Raw genomic sequence first — 22,463 nt, forward strand, 5'->3', positions numbered from 1 at the left:
TTGTGCTAATAATTCCCACGGCATTTCCATGATCCCAGATGATATTAAAAAAAATACAGTAAATTCACGAATACAAGCCGCACTGAGTATAAGCCGCATCTCTGGGTGTTGGCAAATATTTCGGTTTTTGTCCATAAATAAGCCGCACCCAAATATAAGCCGCTCTGTCGTTCGCAGCGAGGACCCGCGTGCAATTAGTAACAGAACCGCGGGAGGGCGGGGTTTACTGGCTGAGCTAAGGCTGTGCAGGCTCGGCCCGCTAGGGGCTGCCGACAGGGCCAGGTGGCCCAGCCCGGTGCTGCCGCTCGGGGCTGGCCGCCGCTGCCACTGGGCTCGGTCACCCCAGGGCGGTGCTGCCCCGCGGTGGCAGGCAGGGACGGAGCTTCCCCCGCTCCTACGGCAGCGGCGGCGGGCGGGGACGGAGCTTTCCCGCGCCCGTGGCGCCGGCGGCGGGCAGGGACGGAGCTTTCCCACGCCCATGGTGCCAGCAGCAGGCGCGGACAAAGCACCCCGTCCTCCCCGGGCCGCGGCAATGGCGGCGCGCCCCCACCCGTCCTCCTCGGGCCGCGGCAATGGCAGCCCCCCCCCCGCCTTTGTCCTCCCCGGGCCGTGGCAGAGGAGGGAAGAAGAGAGCTCTCCCGCCTCTCTCCCCGCCCCCCGTGCTGCCTGCAGGGAGCCAGGGCAACACAGTAACACTGTAACAATCGCGGAATGCCGGCTTTTACTGGCAGGTGCTTGGCTCGGCACCTTGGCTGGCATGTCTGGGGTTGTAAATGTCAGAAAATTATTCACATATTAGCCGCCCCCGACTATTAGCCGCACTTCTGGGTTTCCACCAAAATTTTTGTTAAATTGCTGCGGCTTGTATTCGTGAAATTACTGTACTAACATTTTACTTTAGAAGAAAAAGATATTAAAGTGAACAAAATATGCCTGCTTCCCCCTAATTGTCTTGAGATCCACAGACTTTGAATTAACAGTTCAAGCACTTCATGCTCTTTTATCTGGACTCTTGCCTGGCTCTATCCTTTCAATCAGAACATTACATTCTTCTCATGAATCAGAGAAATCAAGTCAGATACACATATCACTTCGCTTGCTTTGCTCACTTCCATCCATTCACTTCCAGAATATTTAGCACAGGAAAATGCTGATACAAGAGCCTAAGTCAAAGCTTTATATCACTCTCATTTCTGAAGAACACACAAATATCCACCATGTTGTTCTTAGGATCAAAATTGAAACACAGAAGCTACATGATCTGTATTTAAAATGAAATTTTATATGAACAACTTAAAACTGCTCACTGTGTAAAAAGGGGAAAGATATTTTATTTGAACCCGGATTATAAGAGATGCTATCAGCAGTTCAGTTTGGCATCAAAGACTGAACTATTCTAACAACAGATTTGACCAAAATGGATTAGCACCCTGATAGCCCAATTGTTTCTGATTTAAATGCTTTGCAGTGGTCTTCTTTGAACTAGGAATCTGGAAAAGCATGTCTTCCAGTGTGCATGTGGTTATCCGTCCTGAAGCTTGTAGTTTCGTATAAATATCTCCTAATTTGACAGAAAGGTCAGGGTTCTCCTCCATCTTTTCCCTGACTGTAGCCAGCTAAGGAAGAGAAAATGATAGATTGTTACAGTTCAGCAAGTGGAGTTCTCATTCTACCACCACACTGCAGAAAAGCAGTAACTCAAAAAAAGCACAGTGTAAGATAGATGGCTAAGGCAATGACTCATAAGATGAGGGTTTTATGAAGAGTACATTATGCGTCACCACAAAATAGTGGAAAGGCACTGGTTATCTATTAAATAGAGTTTATTAGATTTAAAACTTCTCTCAAGTTGTACAATCCTATTTTCAGTCCTAGCAGAGACAAACACAATTATTTTCTATTTAAATCCAGGAAACGTAATTGCTTCCTGGAATCTACTTTCCAGATCAGCACAGTTCTAATTACTATTATGTATCTTCGTAAATGCACAGTACAGTACAAATCCATAAAATTCAGACTATAGAAGACTGAGAAGTTCTCATCCACAAGAGTATGAGCTCAAGTGTTAAGTAAATCCCTTAAAAATACTATTTTCAACGAACTTTTGTGGAAGGGGACAATTAGGACTAATGTTTAATCTTCCTTTGGCAGCTAAAAATTTCCCAAAGTCAAAATACAACACTAATGCATGTAACACTTATTGCAATGGGTTTACAAAAAGAAATGCTGCCTAAAGAATTTCTTTTCAACATGGCAGTAAATATATATGGGCCATGTCTTGAAAGGTTGGCCCTCCCCTTCTCCTAAAATTTATTATTTTGCATATTAGTTGTTAATTTTGTTTAAACAGCAGCAGTGAAAGACTAAGTATTTAATTATTAACACAGTCTTAAATGTCTTGTTCTACAGGCATATCCAAAATGAATACACTACATAAGCTTTAAGAAAAGCAGCACCAATGCTGACAAACTGAGAGAGGCAAAAATAAGAAGGAAGCCTTCTTATTGTGCAAGACCATAAAAATCAGTTTTCACAGTAAAACATAGTTAAATAGCAAAGGCTACAATCTCCCATATCACACTTCCCTCTACAGTGTCATAGTTCTTTCATATATTACCAACCTAACAATATCGCTGTTACCAGAAACTTTATTCTCATTTCATATGAAATAAAAATAGCATAGGAGGCAAGGGATTAAACCATTTAATGTCACTAGGGACAGTGTGATCTACATTCAGATGCAATAAGAGCTTCTAGAAGCAAGATCCACAATAAAATGAAGTGAACAGCTAAGTGTTTTGTCCAAGCGCAGAGGAAGCCAGCCAGCTGTTTTGGTATTGGAATGCATCAGAGCCCAAACAACTACAGCAGGGCAAACTCAGGCACCTGAAGTTCTGTAGGTGAACCACCATTGCCATGGCTCAGCCCAGTACCATGACTGTATACTTACCACCTGCTCAGAAAACTCAGTTCTTTTCACAAAGGGAGGAGTATCTACTTCCACTGCTGCCTCTAACGTATTTATTACTTCTTTTAGTAAACCAGATCTGAGCTGGACAAGGACCTTAAAAATACAATAAAAACACACCACACAAATAGGATATAGCATAAGAAAGCAAATTTTTACAAAAGTGTTTGAGGAAGGCATGAAGCAAAGCAGGGAAAAATCCATTTCCAAATAGTGCACGGAGAAAAATCCATCCATTGCAAAGAAAGAGATGGAATGATAATTTCCTCAAATGTTTGGGGTTTTTTACCAGCTGAGACCTGGAAAGGAAGGGTGAGGCTTGAGCTAGAGCTCCTCTGATAGAGCTGCACTACCTGCTCTTGAATAAAGTGGTTTTTACCGCAGTTTAGAGGTCACTTATACAGCACATGAAGACTTTCTCCCAGACTGTAGACTTCACAACAAAAACCTGTTGTATGTACACATGTGGATACAGTTCGCAGGGCCGAAGGAGGCCTGAAGTGGGCAGAGTATATACTTGCAGCTGGATTTTTAAAATCTTTTAGAGCTAGAAAGCAAAAGTCATAACTAGAAATTGTTCTTGGGTCTATGCTCACAGATGTAGGATTGGTCTACTTTACCTTCCCACCTGTGGTGGGAAGGGACTTTAAAAAGTAGGTAGAGATTGTTAACAGTTCAGAATGTAAGTAATCCAACAGACAGAAATCGTCTGTTGGCTCAAAAACAAACTCGGCAACACTATGAACACATGCCTGTGCTAGTAAGAGGCTGATCTTCTGTTACTCTGCACTTGAGAGTTTATTGGTCAGTGTAGCATACTCTGCAAGATTTTAATACAAGGCAAGCATACTCACTTTAAGATTATTGTAGAGTTTGTTCTCTGTTCTCATTATCTGGGAACAATAAAATTTGGCTTGTGCTACATCATTCTGGGAAAGAATCATAAATATTAAAAAAATAGTCATACATGTGTCAAAAACTTGTACGATAAAAGAAAAACAACAGTCCTTCACAACTTTTCAATAAATCATAAAGCAGCATCTAGAACCCCTTTACCAAGACCCATAGCAAACACCAAACAGCACCCAGTCTGCAAAAGGAATACCCCATGCTGGAGTTCCCATGTCACCTGGCTCTTTAGTACTGCATGTGTGTGTCTGTAACATGCAACCACCATTGAGCATGAGATCACCTGAAAGATGTAAGGTTTACACACATGCTCAGTACAACACGTCAGAGTAATGAAATATATGTTACTCTGTATATTTATCCTCCCCAGCCCTTCTAACCTTTTGGACATACATATTTACAGTACTGTATTTATTTCATCAATTGATTTGCATAGACAGTAAATGTTACGCTGACATTTACTAGACCAAGCAATGTTACTTGGGATCAAGAAACATCTTACTTACAGCAAGAAGTGCTGCCAAAATTAATTCAGCTTAAGGAACAATCAAATGTAATGTGGAGCATTATTCCATTTGCAAAACAAGAATTTCATCATGTCATTGTATACATGAATAAAATTTTTTCAATTACACTATTTTTCAGTGTTTCCATTCATAGAGAGAGCAAAAAAGACCACATAGTGCATAGAAACTTTTAACAACTCTACTCCATTCATTCAAATTTGTAAGATCAAATTTATAGCACTTCCAGTGTCTCTGACCTCTGTTTTAACATGAAACAAAGAAGGTTCAGGACATACCCAACCTGTTTACACAAATTAATGGTAGAGGAAATCCAAACTTTACTCCAAAGTTTAGAATTTCCTAATAGTTATTCTCCATTTTGCACCCTGGGCTGCCTGAGAGCCTCTTCATATCAGTACTTAGGCATGTGAAGTATAGCAAAACCTTTCCAGGCAGAAACATGTTGTAGAGAAAGTCCACCTCCCCAGCAGTAGGGAAATACACATCAAAGCCTTGTAGTCTTCTTTCCAAGACAAACATTTAAAAGAGATGATTGCACAAATGCTTTAAATCATCCTTTTAAATTCCCTTTATTTAAAGGGAATTACCACTAATAGCAGTATCCGCAGGACTAGATCCATTGTGACACTGTTGGCCTAACTCTCTAATTTTTTAATATTCTAGATGGCATTGTCACAAAATATATGTACATTAGACTCAAGACATATGTTTAGATTTACAAACTTCCATATTCAATTTGTGTGAGGATTGTCTATAATCCTACTGTTTCAGGAGCCTAGAAGTTCCAATACTTGAAGCTATGACACAGTTATGCTTTCTCAATGTCAACTTCCTTTCACCAACTAGGGAGTACCTCTCTCTCTACAGAGACCCAGGCACAACTGGAAACAAAGAGACTTGTACCTGCTTGAGAGCAGCTGCCACTGCAAAGCAATATGCTCGCAGTGGTACCATGACACCTCTTAGCTGTGCTTCTTCAAGCAGTCTCGCAGAGATTTTGGAAGACTCTGGGTTGCCCTGCATAGAAATACCAGAGAAAGTTGTGCTTGTTATTCTGGTTACCTGGAAGGACTATAAGCACCTGCAATCATATTCAGAAGGTATTCAGAAGTCAACATACTGTACAATCACAAAGGCAATATGTATCTGAACCCAACCCAGCAGATTCAGTGAAGCACTTTCTGAGAAACACAACATCAAAATATGGTAATCGAAGTCACAGGAGGGTAAAAAAAAATATTATTTTAACAACTATACCTTGTGCCCTAACTACTTGGGTGTCTGCAACAGATGAAACAGCCCCAACAGTATATTGAACAAACACACATTTGTATTTTCACTTCCAAATAATTTCTAAACCAGGAAGGAAGGTTTTATTTTTATTGTTACTTTATTATAAAAGCTACATTAGATAGTTACTGAAAATCAACACTTTCTAAACTTTAAACTATTAAGTACCATTCCACTAAAGAAATCTGTGTATGTGTGAATTTGAACATTCAGCCTCTCTTAAGGACTAATTCTTGAAAAATGTTTCCAAAGTATATATTCTAATATTACAGCTTAGATATTTTCCTTTTTCCAACTCAGAAGGCTTCCATTATCGCTGAGAATTTTCAACAGGGGATAGTAAAAGGCAATGAGTTTAGCTGTGTGCTACCTCTAAAACTATCAGCTTTCCAAATCAATGCTGTTCACCCAGGAAATTATGACTGGAACTGACTGGATCCTCAACAAAATAGTATCTGTCAAACCTAAAAGCTGGCAGGAGGAAGGTTTTGTAGCAAGTGGTATCACCTCAGATTTGGTGCTGATTTCTGTTCCTAGTATTCAAAGTGTCATTCCTGCAAAATATGGTTTATAATATCTTCTTTGAAAATTTAGAAGCATTTTGACCACCAGAAGACTGATTATTATTATTATATAAATACTTTGTTATGATCAAAAGGCCTATAGCTCTTTCCTGCACTAAAAGAAAGACCATCTGTTACTTCAGAGTATGGTAGAGCCTTACAGTGACTGAAATCATCCCAGAAGTGTTTTAGAGTTGACCTCAAAATTATCTCTGTGCAAAGCTTAAACATTAATTCCTTTGTTTATCCATGGGAAATAATCTGAGCTTTAAGCCTTGTACATTTTTCTGTACTCGTCTCTGGCAAGGTTATTCAAAAGAGATCAAGAATGGTAAAAAATCCAGCAAGACTTTAAATGATACCAGTACTGTTATTTCTATTATTTGAGTACTGCATCTTGAAGATACTTCAAGATTTTTTCTGACATGTCTTATCTTGCATCATGAGAAAAAGCAACTTTGAGCTTCATTTTTTCTCCTTCTCCTCCTCCTAAGAGATGAATCAACAGATTAAGTTTTTAACAGAGCTCCACCTAATCCTCTTTTGTGCATAAAGGGTTACTACTTATTCCCCCATTGATAGTATTCCCCCATTGATAGTATTTTACCTTTGTAAAAAAGCCCCAGAAATTTATTGTGACTATTCAATTCAACCAGGTAATAGTGTAGAATCATCTCCCCCTCCATTTTTATCAATAGTAATAATGGGTCAGATTCTCTTTGAAAACATAAGTAGGGACAGAAGTAGAAGAAAAAGAAGACTTGGAAACCTATTTCTGTTGCATATCCTTGGATCCCAGTGTTTTAACTGCAGGCCATGCCACAAAATCTTGAGAAGATTTTAGGAAAGAAGTTACAACAGACCTGAAGGCAGCTTAATTCATTAGAACTGAGAATTTCAAAAAAACCATATAAGCTACTGCTGAGGTACCATTTTAGTCTAACTCCTTGTTATCACATATGGCCAGTTTCATTGCACGGTTAGCTGAGAAACCTGAGGAAGTTTAATCTAGTGGTATAACTTTTTTCCCTAGCTAGCATCTTTATAAAAGATGAGAAAAGGTTTCCAAATGAGTTTAGGAAAGGTTCACATTAAAATTTCAAAGTGCATAACTGTCTCAAATCTGGAGAGAAAGATCAAAACAAAAAAGTTCTGGGATCTCACTTTGCTATGAAAAGGAAACAGTTCTAAGAAAACACCCACTAGAACTGATGTATTCTAGTTTCTTACCATGCTCATGCTCTTTTTCTTTGAGCTAAACATACAGGTAAGTTCAAGGGGCTGCTTGTTTACCTAAATGCATTAATTTATGTTTCTTTTTTCCATTCAGCTGCCCATTTTCATCAGGAGTATAAGGAAGAGATTACAAGTCTATTCCTTGTAAAATTTGTGTACAATTATAGAAATGGTTCAAGACTGCTTGTAGGGAGAGGGGAGAAATGGATTGGAGGGGATGTCTGGCAAACAAAACATATCACGTACATGCCTTAAGGAAATGAGACTATAAAACAATACTGAGGCTGAAGAGATGCTGACAGAGAAAAATACTCTAAGGTAATCAAAGGCTGTACTAAATATGTTCCTTAATGCTCATGTCTGTGTATGTGCACGATATAATGCACTATGAAGCACCTTAGGACTTACACATGTTTAAAATACATGCACTAGATAAAAAAATCATGACAGGGAAAATATGGAAACCCTCAAAAAATCAAAAATTTAAAATTAAAAAAAAAAAAGAAGAGATAGAGAAAGTATTTCAAGCACTTTTGCATTCATAATACTTACCAGTTTATAGCATATTGCAACTGCAAGTAGATAGGTTTGTTTGTTGAAAGGTATACCTTGTTTTTTCATTTCTACCAGAACTTCCAAAGCACCTATCAAAATATACTGGTGTTACTCACTTCACAAATTTAAGGCTGTACCTCTCATAACTGAAAAAAAATAAACAATTCAGATCAATAAGTTTATTTGAAAATATGAATGTGAACTGAAATCTGTTATTTGAAAAATTCAAAAAGTTTAACACAGGGTCATTTGGATCTCTTTCAACTTAGCAAGGAGGTTTTCAGTTTACACTAGCACATGGTTTTATTCTTCTATTATTTTTATATGAAAATTGAAAACTAAATTCTATATTGTTGACAAAGCCACCTTCATTGCTCCTAACTGCCCAGAAAGCTTCCACCACTGTAGGCAGACTACATAGCATCTCCTCATTAAATCAAATGGTCCATTTCACAATGCTGCATTTAGGTCCTGATCTAGGTTTCTTTTACAGCGGCTCAATGTCAACTCTTAGCACTGCTGGACTTAAATTTGCCAAATGTTAAGAGACTGGTCATTATGTGTTCATCAATTATCAAATAAAGGGATTTGCCAGAAAAGTTTTTAAGTTTTCTCATGGAAACTCTTTTAAGTTAGGTCAAATGATTTCCCCTTGTCTTCACAAAGGACGAAACTTACTTGAAGCACAGGACTTCTACACCACAGTAACCACTCTGTGTGAGGACACAAGTAAGACAAACCAAGAGAAGAACACAATATGGTTTTGGGGGAAAAAAGTACTCTTCCTTGCTCTGACACAAATGCAGAATGGAGAAAAAGAATTGTTGAGAAAATTAACATTCCAAAGCTCACATAAACCGGATTTTGAATAAAGAGGAAAAAATTGCTATGGGAAATTACGAAGTAAAGAAAAGTAACACTTTAGTGAAGAGGGTTTGGGGAAAAAGCTCTCTTGGATAACAGTTCTGTGGAACTTGAATGGCAAGAATTCTGTGGGAAGTATGAAACAAATAACCCTTCAATTTTTATTACACACTCTAGTGCAACTCATTCACATCCACAGTTATTTACATGATGTTTGGCCATCTAAAACTACATCCAGTCAGCAAATACATATATATATACACATACCCACACACCAGTTACAGTGAGAAGTATCCTCCCCAAAATTAATTTGCCTTAGCAAATACAGCACTTACTTTCAAAATGGCCCTTTTTAAACAAGATAGTCATCAAAATATGGAATGATGTACTGTCTGAGAAAAAACCATGCAAATTCTGGAGAGGAGATAGAAAAAGCATTAAAAAAAGTCAGGACAGTGAAGAGTCTTACTGTGCAAAGCATTTAGCAGGTCTTCCTACTGGAATAAGTCTCATTGTTTTAAGTTCTGCATTTAACTCTCTGGGTTCCCAGACTGCCTAGCTCTTTGTCAAACGATGTCTAATACCAGTGACTCATTATGGTCTAAAGTTCATGAAAATAAGCAGAAATTTCCCAGAGAATCCCACTATAATTTTTTTAATGATCTGTAAGTCAATGGAAGCACAAGTCACTGACAGCTTGAAGCTGTGAACAATATCTTTGGGGTAAAGTACCACCACCACGAAATTGAATGAATTCTCTGCTAATCTTAATATCAAAAGATCAGCAAAAAAGCTGGAGTGATGATGGTAAGAGTAGCAGAAGAGAGAGGAATTAAATTTTATGTTTCATTTCAATCACACTATGTGTTGGGAATAGACAAATAAAATATCAGAGGTATCGAGTTTCTGCAGCAGAATCTGGAGAAGCATTACCATACCTTGCTATCCACTAGTTACTACATACTAGAAATACAGCAGTTCCTGTCTCAGTGATACAGATTCCAATTAAAAAAACACTCAAACAGAAATAAAAACTACATATGGCTGTGGATGATACAATTCCTCCAAAGTCATCTTCCCCTGGCCCCTGGAACTTGCTATAATAGATAAGGTATCCTAGATACCAAGGTTGAGCCAAATTCCTTAAGAATTTGGTCACTCTCCTAACACTTTAGAAGATAATTGGTTAGAAATTAGGATGTGTAATTGGTCAGTTCACCTTTAGAACTTCTCACTTAGATTGGATGCTGTTCCTTGTATAAACTTTTATTGGTTGTAGTTTGAATCCTCCCTGAACCTATAAATATAGCTGTCTGCCCTTTGTTCTGGGAGAATCCCTGCTTGACCACCCTTCACATGAAATAAACTCTTGTGGAAATCGTCAAGTAGGCCTCCAGTCTTTCTCGGCTGATGAAATCTGAGTTTTCTGAGAGATAGCTGCATGTTAGCACTCTCCAGACCTGGCAAATACCATCGGGGACCAAAAAAGAAAACCACATATCCCCTTTCTGACACATGCCTAACTGAAGAATAGTAGCAATTCTACCCATTTCTGGCTAGACATATCTCATGCCTTAATGAATTAATATCAGCAAGATTTTCTCTGGTTGTCAGACATTTTTGAAGTCACAACATTGTACACACTGGATCTGATTGTTATCTTGCCACAATAGAGCACACAGAATTTTAGAAATGTTCAGAAACAAGTCCTACAGTTTCTTCTGCACTAAAATGGTCAAGTTCCCGAGCTGATGAGTATCATACCACTTCCACAGGGTTCAGAGAGAGACTAAAGTGCAGAGCAACACAGTGAACGTGTTGGTGCAAGTAATTCAAGATATTTCAGAGGACTACCACAGAAAAATTCACAAGTGCTCATTTCCAAGATTTAGTGCAACACAGGATCCAGGAAAACATGCATCACCTATATTCATTTAAGTAATTATTCTTTCATCAATACTTTCAATTCAATTTTTATTCAAATGATGCAATCATACAGAAATAAAATAACCAAACTAATATTTACAGTAATTTCACGAATACAAGCCGCACCAATTTGACCAAAAGTTTGGTGGAAACCTGGAAGTGCGGCTAATATTCGAGGGCGGCTAATACATGGACAATATTCTAAAAGCTGCCAACACGGAAGTGAGAGCCTGCGGTAGCCCCAAGCCAAGCTGGAGCCCGGCCGGCCCCGGCAGAGGTGGGAAAGCCTGGCAGAGGCGGGGCCAGCAGTGCGGGGGGCGGGCGGCTGAGCCTGAGCCAGCAGGGCGGGGCAGGGGGGGCGGCAGAGCCCGGGCCAGCAGGGTGGGGGAGCCCGGGAGAACTGGGGCTAGCAGTGCAGGGGAGCATGGCAGAAGCAGGAAGGCCGGCGGGTGGGGCTGCCTGGCAGCGGGGGAAGCCCAGCAGAATCGGGGCCAGCAGCGTGGGGGTGCCTGGCGGTGCGGGGGCCTACAGTGCCGGCCAGGGCGAGCAAACGCGGCGGTGGTGCAGACGGGAGGGGGCGGCCGGCGAGCCTGGCAGCGGCGGCGGCGGCTGGCCCGCCAGCAGGGCAAGTAAACGCAGCAGCAGGGCGGCCGGCGTGCCTCGCAGCGGCGGCGGGGGCCGGCCCGCCGGCAGGGCGAGTAAACGCAGCAGCAGGGCGGCCGGCGTGCCTCGCAGCGGCGGCGGCGGCTGGCCCGCCGGCAGGACGAGCAAACGCGGCAGCGAGGCAGTGCTGACGGGAGAGGGGGGCCAGTGAGCCCGGCGGCGGCTGCAGCACCACCCGGCCGGCCCCGTCGGCAACCATGAGCGGGCCGAGCCTTCCTGGCCCCACCCTGAGCCAGTAAAGCCCGCTATGCCGCGATCCTGTTACTAATTGGCCAATTTGTGAAAGCTGCGCACGGATTCTCGCTACGAACGAAAGTGCGGCTAATATTCGGGGTGCGGCTTATCTATTGACAAAGACAGCAACATTGTCGAGGCACCGGGGGTGCGGCTTATAGTCCGTGCGGCTTGTATTCGTGAAACTACTGTAATTTCCTTTTAATTAATGTGTTAAAACAAAAGCCACGTAATCTGCACACCTACATTAATGTCATAGACATCCTTGTTACTGCAACACATCTTCAAGTCCATCAGTTTAGCAAGGCTCATGTGTAGCATACCATTATTCGTATTTGACTAATAATAAGAACAACAATATTTTTAATATATACAAGGGAATTACCTGATCTTTAATAAGCTCTACTGCAGGTCTTTCAAGGTCTAGCTCAAAACACAGTCTCATAAAGAGTGGCCCAAATTTAAAACTATGTAAGGCTGTGATTCCATTCTGTTCATGGTACCTATGGGAAAGATTAAAAAATTAATCACACAGGGCATGGAATTTGCCAAGGGAGAACACCTTTAAATAGACAGCAAGATAAGTAGGTGCAATGACAGAGGCACACTTTCCCATCTGCAGCCAAAGACACTTAGATAACAGGAAATTAATTTTAAGGAAAATTATTGTTTTGATCAAACAAATAAATTAACTGGTAATAAATAATCTCTTTTATTACCAATAAAGTAACCTTTATTGGATAAATAATAGAATGGGTCTCTACCTTGAAAATTCCAAGCTACTTTACCTTCTTTTCATGGAACAACAGCAAAGAAAGTTGCAGTAGTTTATTTTAGCAGCAGTACCTGCTAAAATACCCCAACAAAAACATAAAGCATTTCACCTATATTGTACTTTCTGGGAAAGTTTCCATTCACAAAACCTCCTGTTACTGACTACTGGTTGCAAGCCAGTTTATAATCAGGCATGTATTGGCTGGAAATATCCCAAAACACCTCTGCCTCACAGCTGTGGGATAATTTTTCTCTCTGGTTCACCAAACCATATGACACCACTTTGCGTCCATAGCTTAACTCCACTCTGACCTGAGAGTTTCTAAAGCGTTGGAAGATCCGAAGTATTTAAATAAAAATACAGCTTTAAATTAAGGGATTAACCATGCATATTGCAAGTGAATTAGGGCCAAGACCTCAACTGCAGTTATAACCTAGGATGATCTAACAAAAGCAAAATGATAAAGACAGAAAAGGATATTACCTGGATTGTTAAAAATACCTGTAAATAACTTTTCTGGCTAGTTCCACATCAGATGAAGTCTGACATAAATGCAGCAATTTTTTTAATTCATTTTTGAGAATTATTCCATTTTTCTTTAATTTTTCTTTAATATTTTTAAAATATTGATCTGAAAATAAAACACATACAGAAGCAGTCTATAGACAATTCCATTACTTGAGTTACATACCTGGTACCTGAAACATGGAGACTCAATGAAGCAGAATTCTTGGTTTTTTCACCAAGAAAACTGCATAAAACTTCTAACAGGCAAGCATGCCAGTGTGTCCCCATGAAGTATGCCAAACTTAGAAAACCAAGGAGATGCTTACTGTGAACTTAATTTCACTATATATGTTATGGAGCATATCAGCTAATACAAAAGTTTTAACAAGGAACAAAGTTTTGTAACTTTTTTTGTTCTTTTTCTAAAATGCAAGCAAGAGAACAAAGCCATTTCCACTAAGCATTCAAATGACTAAGAACTTCTACTCAATACTGTTCATAAAGAAGACTTAAATTTCTTCACATGAACACATGAAGACTTTCACACATAATCTACCTATTTCTTTAAATAGCCATGAACTTGGAGTTGCTACTCTTCTGCTTCAAAAGAGAGGGTTCTCTATGCAGCACATTTTCCTATAACAAAGCAAGCAAAAATACTAGTCCTTCAGACTAGTCCTTCAGTCAGTAATTTCACAAGACTAAAATCACATATACCACCTGGCAGCTCAGTTCCTCTCATGGTGCTGCCACCATCTTGGGATGGGAAATGTACTTTTTTGCAGCAGTTGCTGGGTCACTGCTCTTCCCAAGCTAGTAACCTGTACAAGAGGTGCAAAGTAGGCATCCCAGAAAACAATGTGTACAGTTACTTAATACAAATTTGGTGCAACATGCAAATATGAGCCCCTACTCAAGACTGAAGTGCAGAATTGAAGCCTGTGAAGCCAGAGAAGCCCATATGTACAAGTATGCACGTATCATGGCTTGATGTGTTCAAAAGTGTGCAGAAATTTCAAATATATTTGGGATCTGAATGGTATTTACATGATTCTAGCTGACTCTATAACTGTTGCAGCTATGGTACAACTATTACAACTACTGTAAAATAATTGTAATTAATACTTGCTTCACAACAACAACAAATGATAGTAATTATATATTCTGTATAACAGTTATTACTTCCTTTCCCTAAACTTTCTAAATCAAGTTTATTACTAGCCATAATAACTTCTTCACATCTTTCAAGTGTAACCTTGAGCACTCAATACAGAAACCGCACACACATACAGACAAATAGGTGATTGGAACAATGTTTTCATTAGTTTTCTAAGGATATAGTTTGCACAAAACCAGAATGTGAACTGTGATCCATAAAGCAAAATATTTGACTTCTACTAACCGGCTTGGACAGGAATGATTGACGCCCCCAGCAGTAAAATTGATGTTTCTCAACATCGTTTATACTGAATAAATGACAATATGAGAATATAATCCCAGGAAAATATAATGATATTAGGACTTACAACTACACAATTTAAATTCCACTTAATACAGAAAAAACATCAAGATGATTTTACTTCCCTCTCTATCTGAGAATAAACCTAGATTTGACTATTTGTCTCTTCTACAACCTTTGGAACAGTTGTCAGTTTGTATCACTAGCCCACCCACATATGATAAACCAGGAGTTTTACCTTGTTTTCTTAAGTAATAAAGGCAGCTTTATATTTATGTTTCTTAAAGAAAGGAATTTGTATGCATTTTAAACAGCATGACAAAATCAGAAAAATTCCACTGATCTTGCTCCTACATTAATTTGGAAAACATGGATTTGTTTTTCATGTTCTGAGTAGTATATATCATTTGGAATTGAGTGTAATAACTGAGAACTCACATTAGACAAAAAAAATCTAAAAAAATATGCTAACAAAATTTAGAGAGCAAATTTTAAAAATAAATTTAAGAAAGCCCTGTGAAAGCCCTTTCATGGATAGTAAGGTAACTACTTAGTTTTGTGTGAACTTTCTGAGCTGATACTATAATTGAAGCAAGATTTGTACACTGTAGACAGTTTTTTCTATCAGGCTATCTAGCAAAGTTGGGGAAGTGAGGGCACAAACATTTCAGGTAAACACCTTACATACATGAAAGTTTCTCTACACATATTCTCAACACAGCATAATTAATACTACATTTCATTCTACAAAGCTTCAGATCTTCCAATAATGTTAAGTACAAAACACTTGCAAGAGGAAGGCATATTTGTTTCTTTAAATGAGGTCAATTGGTGTCAGATTATTATGACTTTGACTGTTTGTTTCCTAAGACATGCTAAAGTGGTGACTATGAAATAAATGGTATACCTTTACTACAATGAAGCTCATTTTTAATTGCCACTTTCATCTGCTGAAATTCCTGCAACTTTATATCTTCTTCTGTTAGCAGATACCGCTTCCCTGCCAGAAGAAAAACACAGAAAGGTTGACTTTTGTGTTACACTGTATGATTTAATAGTAAGGAACGTGGTATGTATGAATTACTGACAACTGTGTGATGCCAGACCATCGGGATATGACACTAAAAAGCAGACTGCAAAAACTGCAGTTACTCACATCACTGACAAAAGAACCCAAATAAATATGTCACAGCTTTCCAGAGCTTTATGTGCACAAGGATGAAGAAGTTTCTAGTTATTGGATGTGCAAAAGAAAAACTAGAAGTTATAATTCCTCTCCACTAAACCACGGCACAAGAGGATTCTGCACAAAATTCCTGCCCCCTTCTTTACTTTTATAAGGATTTGTCTTGTTTTCCTTTGTTTTACATAATTCACTAGTGGCACAACCTGCTTACCCCACAAATGCTGTCCTTGCTACAATAAAATGAATCATTCTGGAAGTTCCAAATGCAGTAGGAAGACAAAAAACCTTATTTTATTAATTTATAAAAACAACAAGCACATTATTTGGATTATAGTAACACTCGGGGAACTCATAATGTTCTGCTGCAGTACAGACATCAGAGAGAAGACAGTCACTGAGTCTAGAATGTCAAAAGTAACTCTGCATGCTGACATTAACTGTACTGTGTTGAAAGCTTCTTGTCAAGGTTTCGCTGTCACAAAAACAGGCGTCCAGAGGAGTTTTATTTGCAACTACTGACATTGTAACAAAGAGTCACAATAACAGCTTACACTGTTGCAATCTAGTATTTTAAGGTTTTGGGTTAAAAATAATTACTCTAATCATGAAAGGGTAAGAGCAAATATTGAACTGAGTTAGGTTGTTTATTCTGCATATCCCGAGGAAAACATCACTGGTCATGTACATAAAAGCACTTGTTTTCTAAGCAAGTGAAGCATGATAAAGACATGCTTCATAAAACCTGAAGAAAAAAAAATCCATTAAATGGCACATTTATCCATTAAATTTAATTGAAACAGTTACAATGGGTAACAATTACATTTTATTCAGCATGAAATTGACCTGTATTACACTGCCATTTCCTTCCCACAGACCTCTGCCAGTTGAGCACTGAAAGACTATCCTTGTCATGGGCCTCTCCAAAGCTGGTGCAGAAATCATGCTGCTGCCTGGGGTGGGACTAGGACACCACACATCATGGACACTCAATGATCACAGTGTCAACAGAGGCAGTAGGGCAGCAGAATTTTATCCTTCTTGAATTCAATTTACTGAATTGTACTGCTTCCTTAGATTCATACCTTAAAGTTTTACAGAAAGGTTTCAAAACCAAAGGGACCACCAAGAAAAAAGGAGGTAGATGGATATGAGAGCTGGCATGTCCAGGTGGTGCAGGCTATCCCAGAGAACTCAACGAACCTGATTAGCATCCGGCACACTGCAACCCTCCAGTTGGCCAGCCCCTGAAGGGGATGGCAGAGCACCACTCAGAGAAAGGGGTTTACACGTCGTTGAGGGGTATAACAGATGTAGCCTGAGCCAAACTTTCAGCGCTGCTGGCACAGTGGGCCAGGAGCCCAGCTGGGGCCTAGGCTGGGGAGGTCCCTGCCATACACCTCTTTTCCATGTGCCCCTTTTTCCTTACTTCTGAATCCCAGGGTCTGGATAAGGCTATCATCCTCCCAGAATAAATACACGTTTATGAAGCTGCAGGTTCATTTGTTTGGTTGGTTTTTTTAAAACACCATATAGCAGCAAGCAGGGGACATGCAGACTCGCTGACCTCTGGAGTGACCTTATTGCAGCCCTTCAGTGGGGTTACAAGAGAGCTGGAGTGGAACACGCACAAGGGCATGTAGTGCTAGGACACGTGGGAATGGCCTTCAGCTGGAGTCAGAGGCTCTGACTAGAGAATAGGTTTAGATGAGATAGGAGAAAGAAATTCTTTACTGGGAGGGTGCTGAGACAGTGGAGTAAGTTGCTCAGAGAAGCTGTGGATAGCAATCCTGTGGATAGCTCAGGGCCAGGTTGGATGGGGCTCTGAGCAATGTGGTCTAGTGGAAGGTGTGCCGTCGCAGTTATGATATTTAAGGTCCCTTCCAACCCAGGCCATTATGTGATTGCTTCACCGATTCTGTAACGCCAACTCTCCCCGCGGGGCACCTGTGCCGCGCCAGCCCGGCCTGCCCACCGCAGCGCAAACCGCGGAGCTCCCCGCCGCGACACCCGCGCCGACAGGGTCATTCCGCAGGAACTACAGCTCCCGTCAGGCACACAGCTGCCAGCGGCCAGCGGGCCTGCCGGGAGCTGTAGTACTGCGGTACTCGCCGGGCAGCGGGCAGCGGGCAGCGGGCAGCCCCCCGCCCCAGCCGGGCATCCCAGCGCCCACCCCCGCCGCACAACCCGCGGTACCTGCGGGCGCGCAGCCCCAACCGCTCGGGGCGGGCAGGCAGACCGCCGAGCGCCGCGCCGCCTCCCACACCGCCCGCCCGGAGCGGCCCGCCAGCACCGCCGCCATCTCACGGCCGGGCCCGCGGGGCGGGGCGCTCGCAGCCTCCCCGCGCCGCCTCCCGCCTCCTCCGGCCTCGGCGCCATGGCCGCCCCCGTGCTCCGGCGCGCCGTGCTCTGCAGCCGGAGCGCCCTCGGCGCGGCCCCAGGTCGGTGCGCTGCTGGCGGGGCGGGGGGCGCGGCGCTGGTTGTCGTGGCTGCCGCCAGCTGCGGTGGGGGAGCATGAGTAGGGACAGGATGCTGCGTAGGGACTTCACTCTGCTTTCCCTCTTCCTCTCCCTCTGTGTGCATGTGTGGAATTGGAGGTAGCTCAGAAGACGTTTAATGGCTAGCACGTAGTGCAGGAGGCTTTTATTTTTAAATAGGTAATCCCCGTGACGATTTCATAGCTCGCCGTGATAGGACCAGCCTTTTTGGGTTGGGGGAAGCCACGCGGAATTGCACGGGAGGCCGCCAAACCCGCGGCAGTGCTGTTCAGCAAAACCGGTACCGGCGGCGACAGAGGCTGATGTTTTGGGAGAGCCAAAGATCTGACCTTTGGGAGGAACTGAGCCCAGTGGCGATGGGCACAATGTGGTGGAGGTGGGCGGCTGCTGCGCCTTCCGCGCTCGCCGAGCACGCGTGTGCTGGAGCCGGGCGGCCCGGCCCTGGACCTGGCCCTGGCTCTGGCTCTGGCTCTGGCCCTGGTCCTGGTCCTGGCTGTGGTCCTGGCTCTGGGCCTGGGCCTGGCCTCGGCGCAGCACTCGCACACGCGGGGCCTGTGCTGTGGAAACAGCCACCTAAAGCCTCGTGCTTCCTAGTGGCCTCCGCGGCTGTGGATGAATGAATGACTGAATGACTTTTTGTTTATGCTGAAGGGAAAAACCGACAATAAAAGACCCCAAACGCGCCACCAAACCCCCCGAATCTTTTGTGTGCCTCTTTTATCAACATAACAAAAAAGACTGCTAAAGGAAATGCCATCAACCAATCAGAAATGCCTTTTTAAAATTTTTTTTATTTTTTTTATTTTATTTTTTTTTAAATTTTTGATTTCTAACTGTTTGGTAAAGTGTTGTACATATCTTCATATTTTTGAAGTCTGACTATGGAATCCTGTGTTCTAAATCCTTTTGGCTATGGTTTCTTGAGGTGTTCAGTGTTGGATGTGTGGGTATAATTGTGTGTCAGAAGGATGATAAGGAAAATTGTTTCACAACCAAAACGAAACTTTCAGTGCTAGCTGGTAGATATTTAGGCAAAGGCTTTGAAGTAGTTGCTAAGACTTCTGTGTAGCATTGTAGTGTCTGTTTTAAAAATATTCTTATTTCATAACATTACTTTCTGTAATGTATTTCTGTATCTTCTTTCAACAAATTTTATCTAGGTGCTCCTCATGCATTTTCAGGGCCTCATCATCTAGGACTGATACAGAAATTCTTCCAGCTGAAATATTTTCTGTTTTGTTTCAAAAGCTAGCGCAGCATCTTCAGTGTTTTGGTGGTACAAAGAGTGTTTGGAAAAAGCTTTCAGAAATATTTCAGTGGGTCTGCAGTTCATAGGAGATGGAAGAGTGGAGATTATAAAAATGAAAGTATTTTCAGTGAGACATGCTTTTACAGGTGGAAATAATAACCATTCTGCAACAACAGAAATGCCTGTTTGTGTAGAGCTTTTTTTTTTTTTTTTGATTAGCCTGTGTATTTAACATACATTTAGCTAAGTGTTAACATGATGAGAAAGGTCTGTGTGCACAAATAAGACACTTTTATTGTTGAGGGTCTTCTCTACCTTTACAAATTTGCTATTTTCTTAATACAGACTTTGGGTTTGGAAATACTTGTTTCATGCTGAAAAAAAAAAACTTTTGGGGAAAGCTTTTCAGTTTTAAAAATTACAGTGTAATAGCTGATGTCCATATAAAGAATCTGAATTGTTACTTTAATAGCTACTGACATAAAGACAGTTTAATGCATCCCACTTGGTAAATATGACAGAAAAAGGTGGTACCTAATAAAATGTTTGTTTAGAGCTGTTTAAGAAACCCAGCTTACATAGTGATTTCTCTCTTCATTAGGTCGAAGATCTCTTCTTTCTTCAGCCTATGTGGATAGCTCAAAATGGGAAAAGAGAAAAAAAGAGGAGCATAGCCTGGGTGAGAAAACTTTTTCTTTTCTCTACTTTGTCTAATTAATTGCAACCTGAGCACATTTTTGTTACCTTACCACCTGTAAATCCTTCAAAATAAAAAAGACTGTTAAACAATATGCTTCTGAGTTTCTATGTCAAAAACCACTGCACATGTTAAAAATTTGTCATGTGTATTCAAAGCCATAATGCAGAAACAAGTTAAAATTTGCCTGTTTACTTAATGTTTAGTTTCTATGAGCTGATATTTTTTCTTTAGCAAAATCCAAAGTGTAGACTGTCTCTGACTGATGTCTTCAATGACATTGTTTTAACAGTACTGAAGTGTGAAAAAAAAAGCTATGCTGTACAGACAATTATGTTAAGGAGCTTTTTTAAGGAGGATGTTTTCCTCAGAGTTTTGCAGTTTCTTCTTGAATTATAGGATTTTTTAGGAGGGGTGGAGAATGAAGCTGAACTTTTTCTTTTCAGGAAGTTATATGTTAAACTGTATCTGCACATAGTACTGAGATCTCCTGTGCAGATTTTATAGCTAAATTATTTTTCTAGATTGCATGTGAAATGACATTCCACTATATTTTTGGAAACTACGTTAAATGCAAAGAATCTTGCAAAGCATTTTTCCTTGCTAAAGATAGATTTTTATTTTTTTTTAATTTTATACCACAGGTGTTTTGGGGACTCCTTAATTCATAGTCTGTTTTCATTACTGGGCCCTGGAACTGTGGTTGTTAATTGCAACACAGATTATGAGGCTGAAAGAAGAATCATTGGTGTAATTCAGGGGCTTTTGTCAGGCAGAAGGACAGAAAAATGATCAGACTGGTGTGTTTTATGCGCTAATTTGTTTCTTTTATTTGCCTATGAGCATTTAGGTGGAAATTGTCAGCATGGATGAGGAACAGCCAGTGAGTGGGCCCTCCTATCTGTAGCTTGGATCCTGCAGAGACTGTTGTTAATACCTTGTTATGCTTTGCTGTCAGTAGGACTGCTCATGCAGTATGTTTTGGGCTGGAGCTACAGATTTGTGTCCTGGGATGCATTTGAACTAGTCACTTCCAGGTGGAAATGGGTTCTTGTTTTGACAAATGTCATAGCCAAGAGAAATCCACTGTAGAAGAAAACATTGTGCTGGTGCTGGTACAGTCCATGTTTGGCTTTCTCCAGGCCTGGCAAGACCTGCTGTGACTGTTTGGCAGGCACAGTTCTTGCTGCTCCTGTGCTGATGGTCTTGAGCCAAAGCAGATGTCTATTCCATGATTTTCAAAGAACTGCTTTGCATTTTCATTTTGTGTTCACAGAAAAGAGAAAACAAGTTAGCATGGTGTCAGCTGTATTAACATTTTCATAGAGGAGACAGCCCTGCAGACGTCTGCTCTGTAGCTGTTAATTGTATGGTTGTGCATACAATCTTGTCCGTGCTAGCTGGTGATTACAGCTAGAGTGAGTTCCTTTTACTGTGGAAATGCTCTTCTATTTGTGTGTTTCAAATGTTGTTTCAGAAATGTTGCGCAAAACTATGTTATGAGGATACTTTTAAAGTTCTTTTAGATTTTAAAACCAGTCCCATTTCTCTGATGCAATGATGTGCTACGCCAGACACGAACTCATTTACTCTGTCCATGTGAGACGTACTTTGTCTTCTCTGTAGCCTCAGCTTAGAATACAGGAATGAATGAGTTTAGCAAACTTCACTTCTGAAAAATGTATGGGGAAGAGCAAGACTGTATTTTGTGTACTGAAACGCTTTTGTTCAACAAGATAGGACCGGAAATGTGTTAATTTGGAATTTGCAAACTACTTGTTGGTAGGAATATATTCTGTCTAGAAGTAATTTGCATTCCACTTATTAAAAATGAAGTACCAAGGAAACCAGAGTCCTAGGGGATGTCAGAATCCACGTGAGATAAAAAATTTCTCTTTTTTTGTTAGAAAGATTCACAGTACCTAAATTGGCTCATCTGCAACACCAGGTGGCAGTGCTGCCCTTACAGACATGAATAATTTCCATTCAAAGCCTTGTTCCATACAAAGCTGTTGTTCTTTCCAGTTATGTGGAAATAGAGATAAATGTAGAACAAATAAATTTGTAAAAGGCAAAATACTTGCCTTGGCCTTTATATTTGAATTGGGCTTTTACAATAAAACAAGTCTTTCTTTATAGCACCAGTTAGCCTTTGAATTGAGGTAATAGTTCTCCCCATCACTGAACTTTGCATCTCAGTTTTATCACCATTTCCCACCACTGGATCAGAACTCTGTCTTGAATGAACCACTTCTAAGAATACAAGGGTGTAAGTAGAATAAAAGTGACCTTATATGGTGGCCAAATATGCCACTTATTGATAATGTGCTGCTTGTTGATGTGGCTACGTTCTGTGGATT

The 22,463-nt window shown here is 40.8% G+C and overlaps 2 protein-coding genes across 3 annotated transcripts in view; one reads left to right on the forward strand and one right to left on the reverse strand.

The window, feature by feature from the left end:
- Positions 1-1,311: 1,311 nt before the first annotated feature.
- PTCD2 (pentatricopeptide repeat domain 2) lies at positions 1,312-18,081 on the reverse strand. Its single transcript, XM_033085257.1, is given in 11 exon segments — positions 1,312-1,616; positions 2,951-3,064; positions 3,823-3,897; positions 5,308-5,421; positions 8,046-8,137; positions 9,248-9,326; positions 12,121-12,238; positions 13,012-13,141; positions 15,384-15,476; positions 17,856-17,996; positions 17,999-18,081. Coding segments are annotated over 11 exon segments (1,221 nt in total). The 5' UTR covers positions 18,039-18,081; the 3' UTR covers positions 1,312-1,391.
- The window catches only part of MRPS27 (mitochondrial ribosomal protein S27), a 50,152-nt gene continuing 45,708 nt past the window's right edge, over positions 18,020-22,463 (forward strand). Inside the window, exons 1-2 of one of the 2 annotated variants that reach the window (XM_033085258.2) lie at positions 18,020-18,100; positions 20,008-20,085. In XM_033085258.2, the coding sequence (XP_032941149.1) occupies positions 18,037-18,100; positions 20,008-20,085 (142 nt within the window). In that variant the 5' untranslated portion in view covers positions 18,020-18,036. Of the gene's footprint in view, positions 18,101-18,297; positions 18,317-20,007; positions 20,086-22,463 lie in introns of those variants that run through there. The other variant, XM_033085259.2, reaches the window with a different exon arrangement.

Source organism: Catharus ustulatus, chromosome Z (assembly GCF_009819885.2).
Source record: "Catharus ustulatus isolate bCatUst1 chromosome Z, bCatUst1.pri.v2, whole genome shotgun sequence".
Taxonomy (NCBI): Eukaryota; Metazoa; Chordata; class Aves; order Passeriformes; family Turdidae; genus Catharus; species Catharus ustulatus.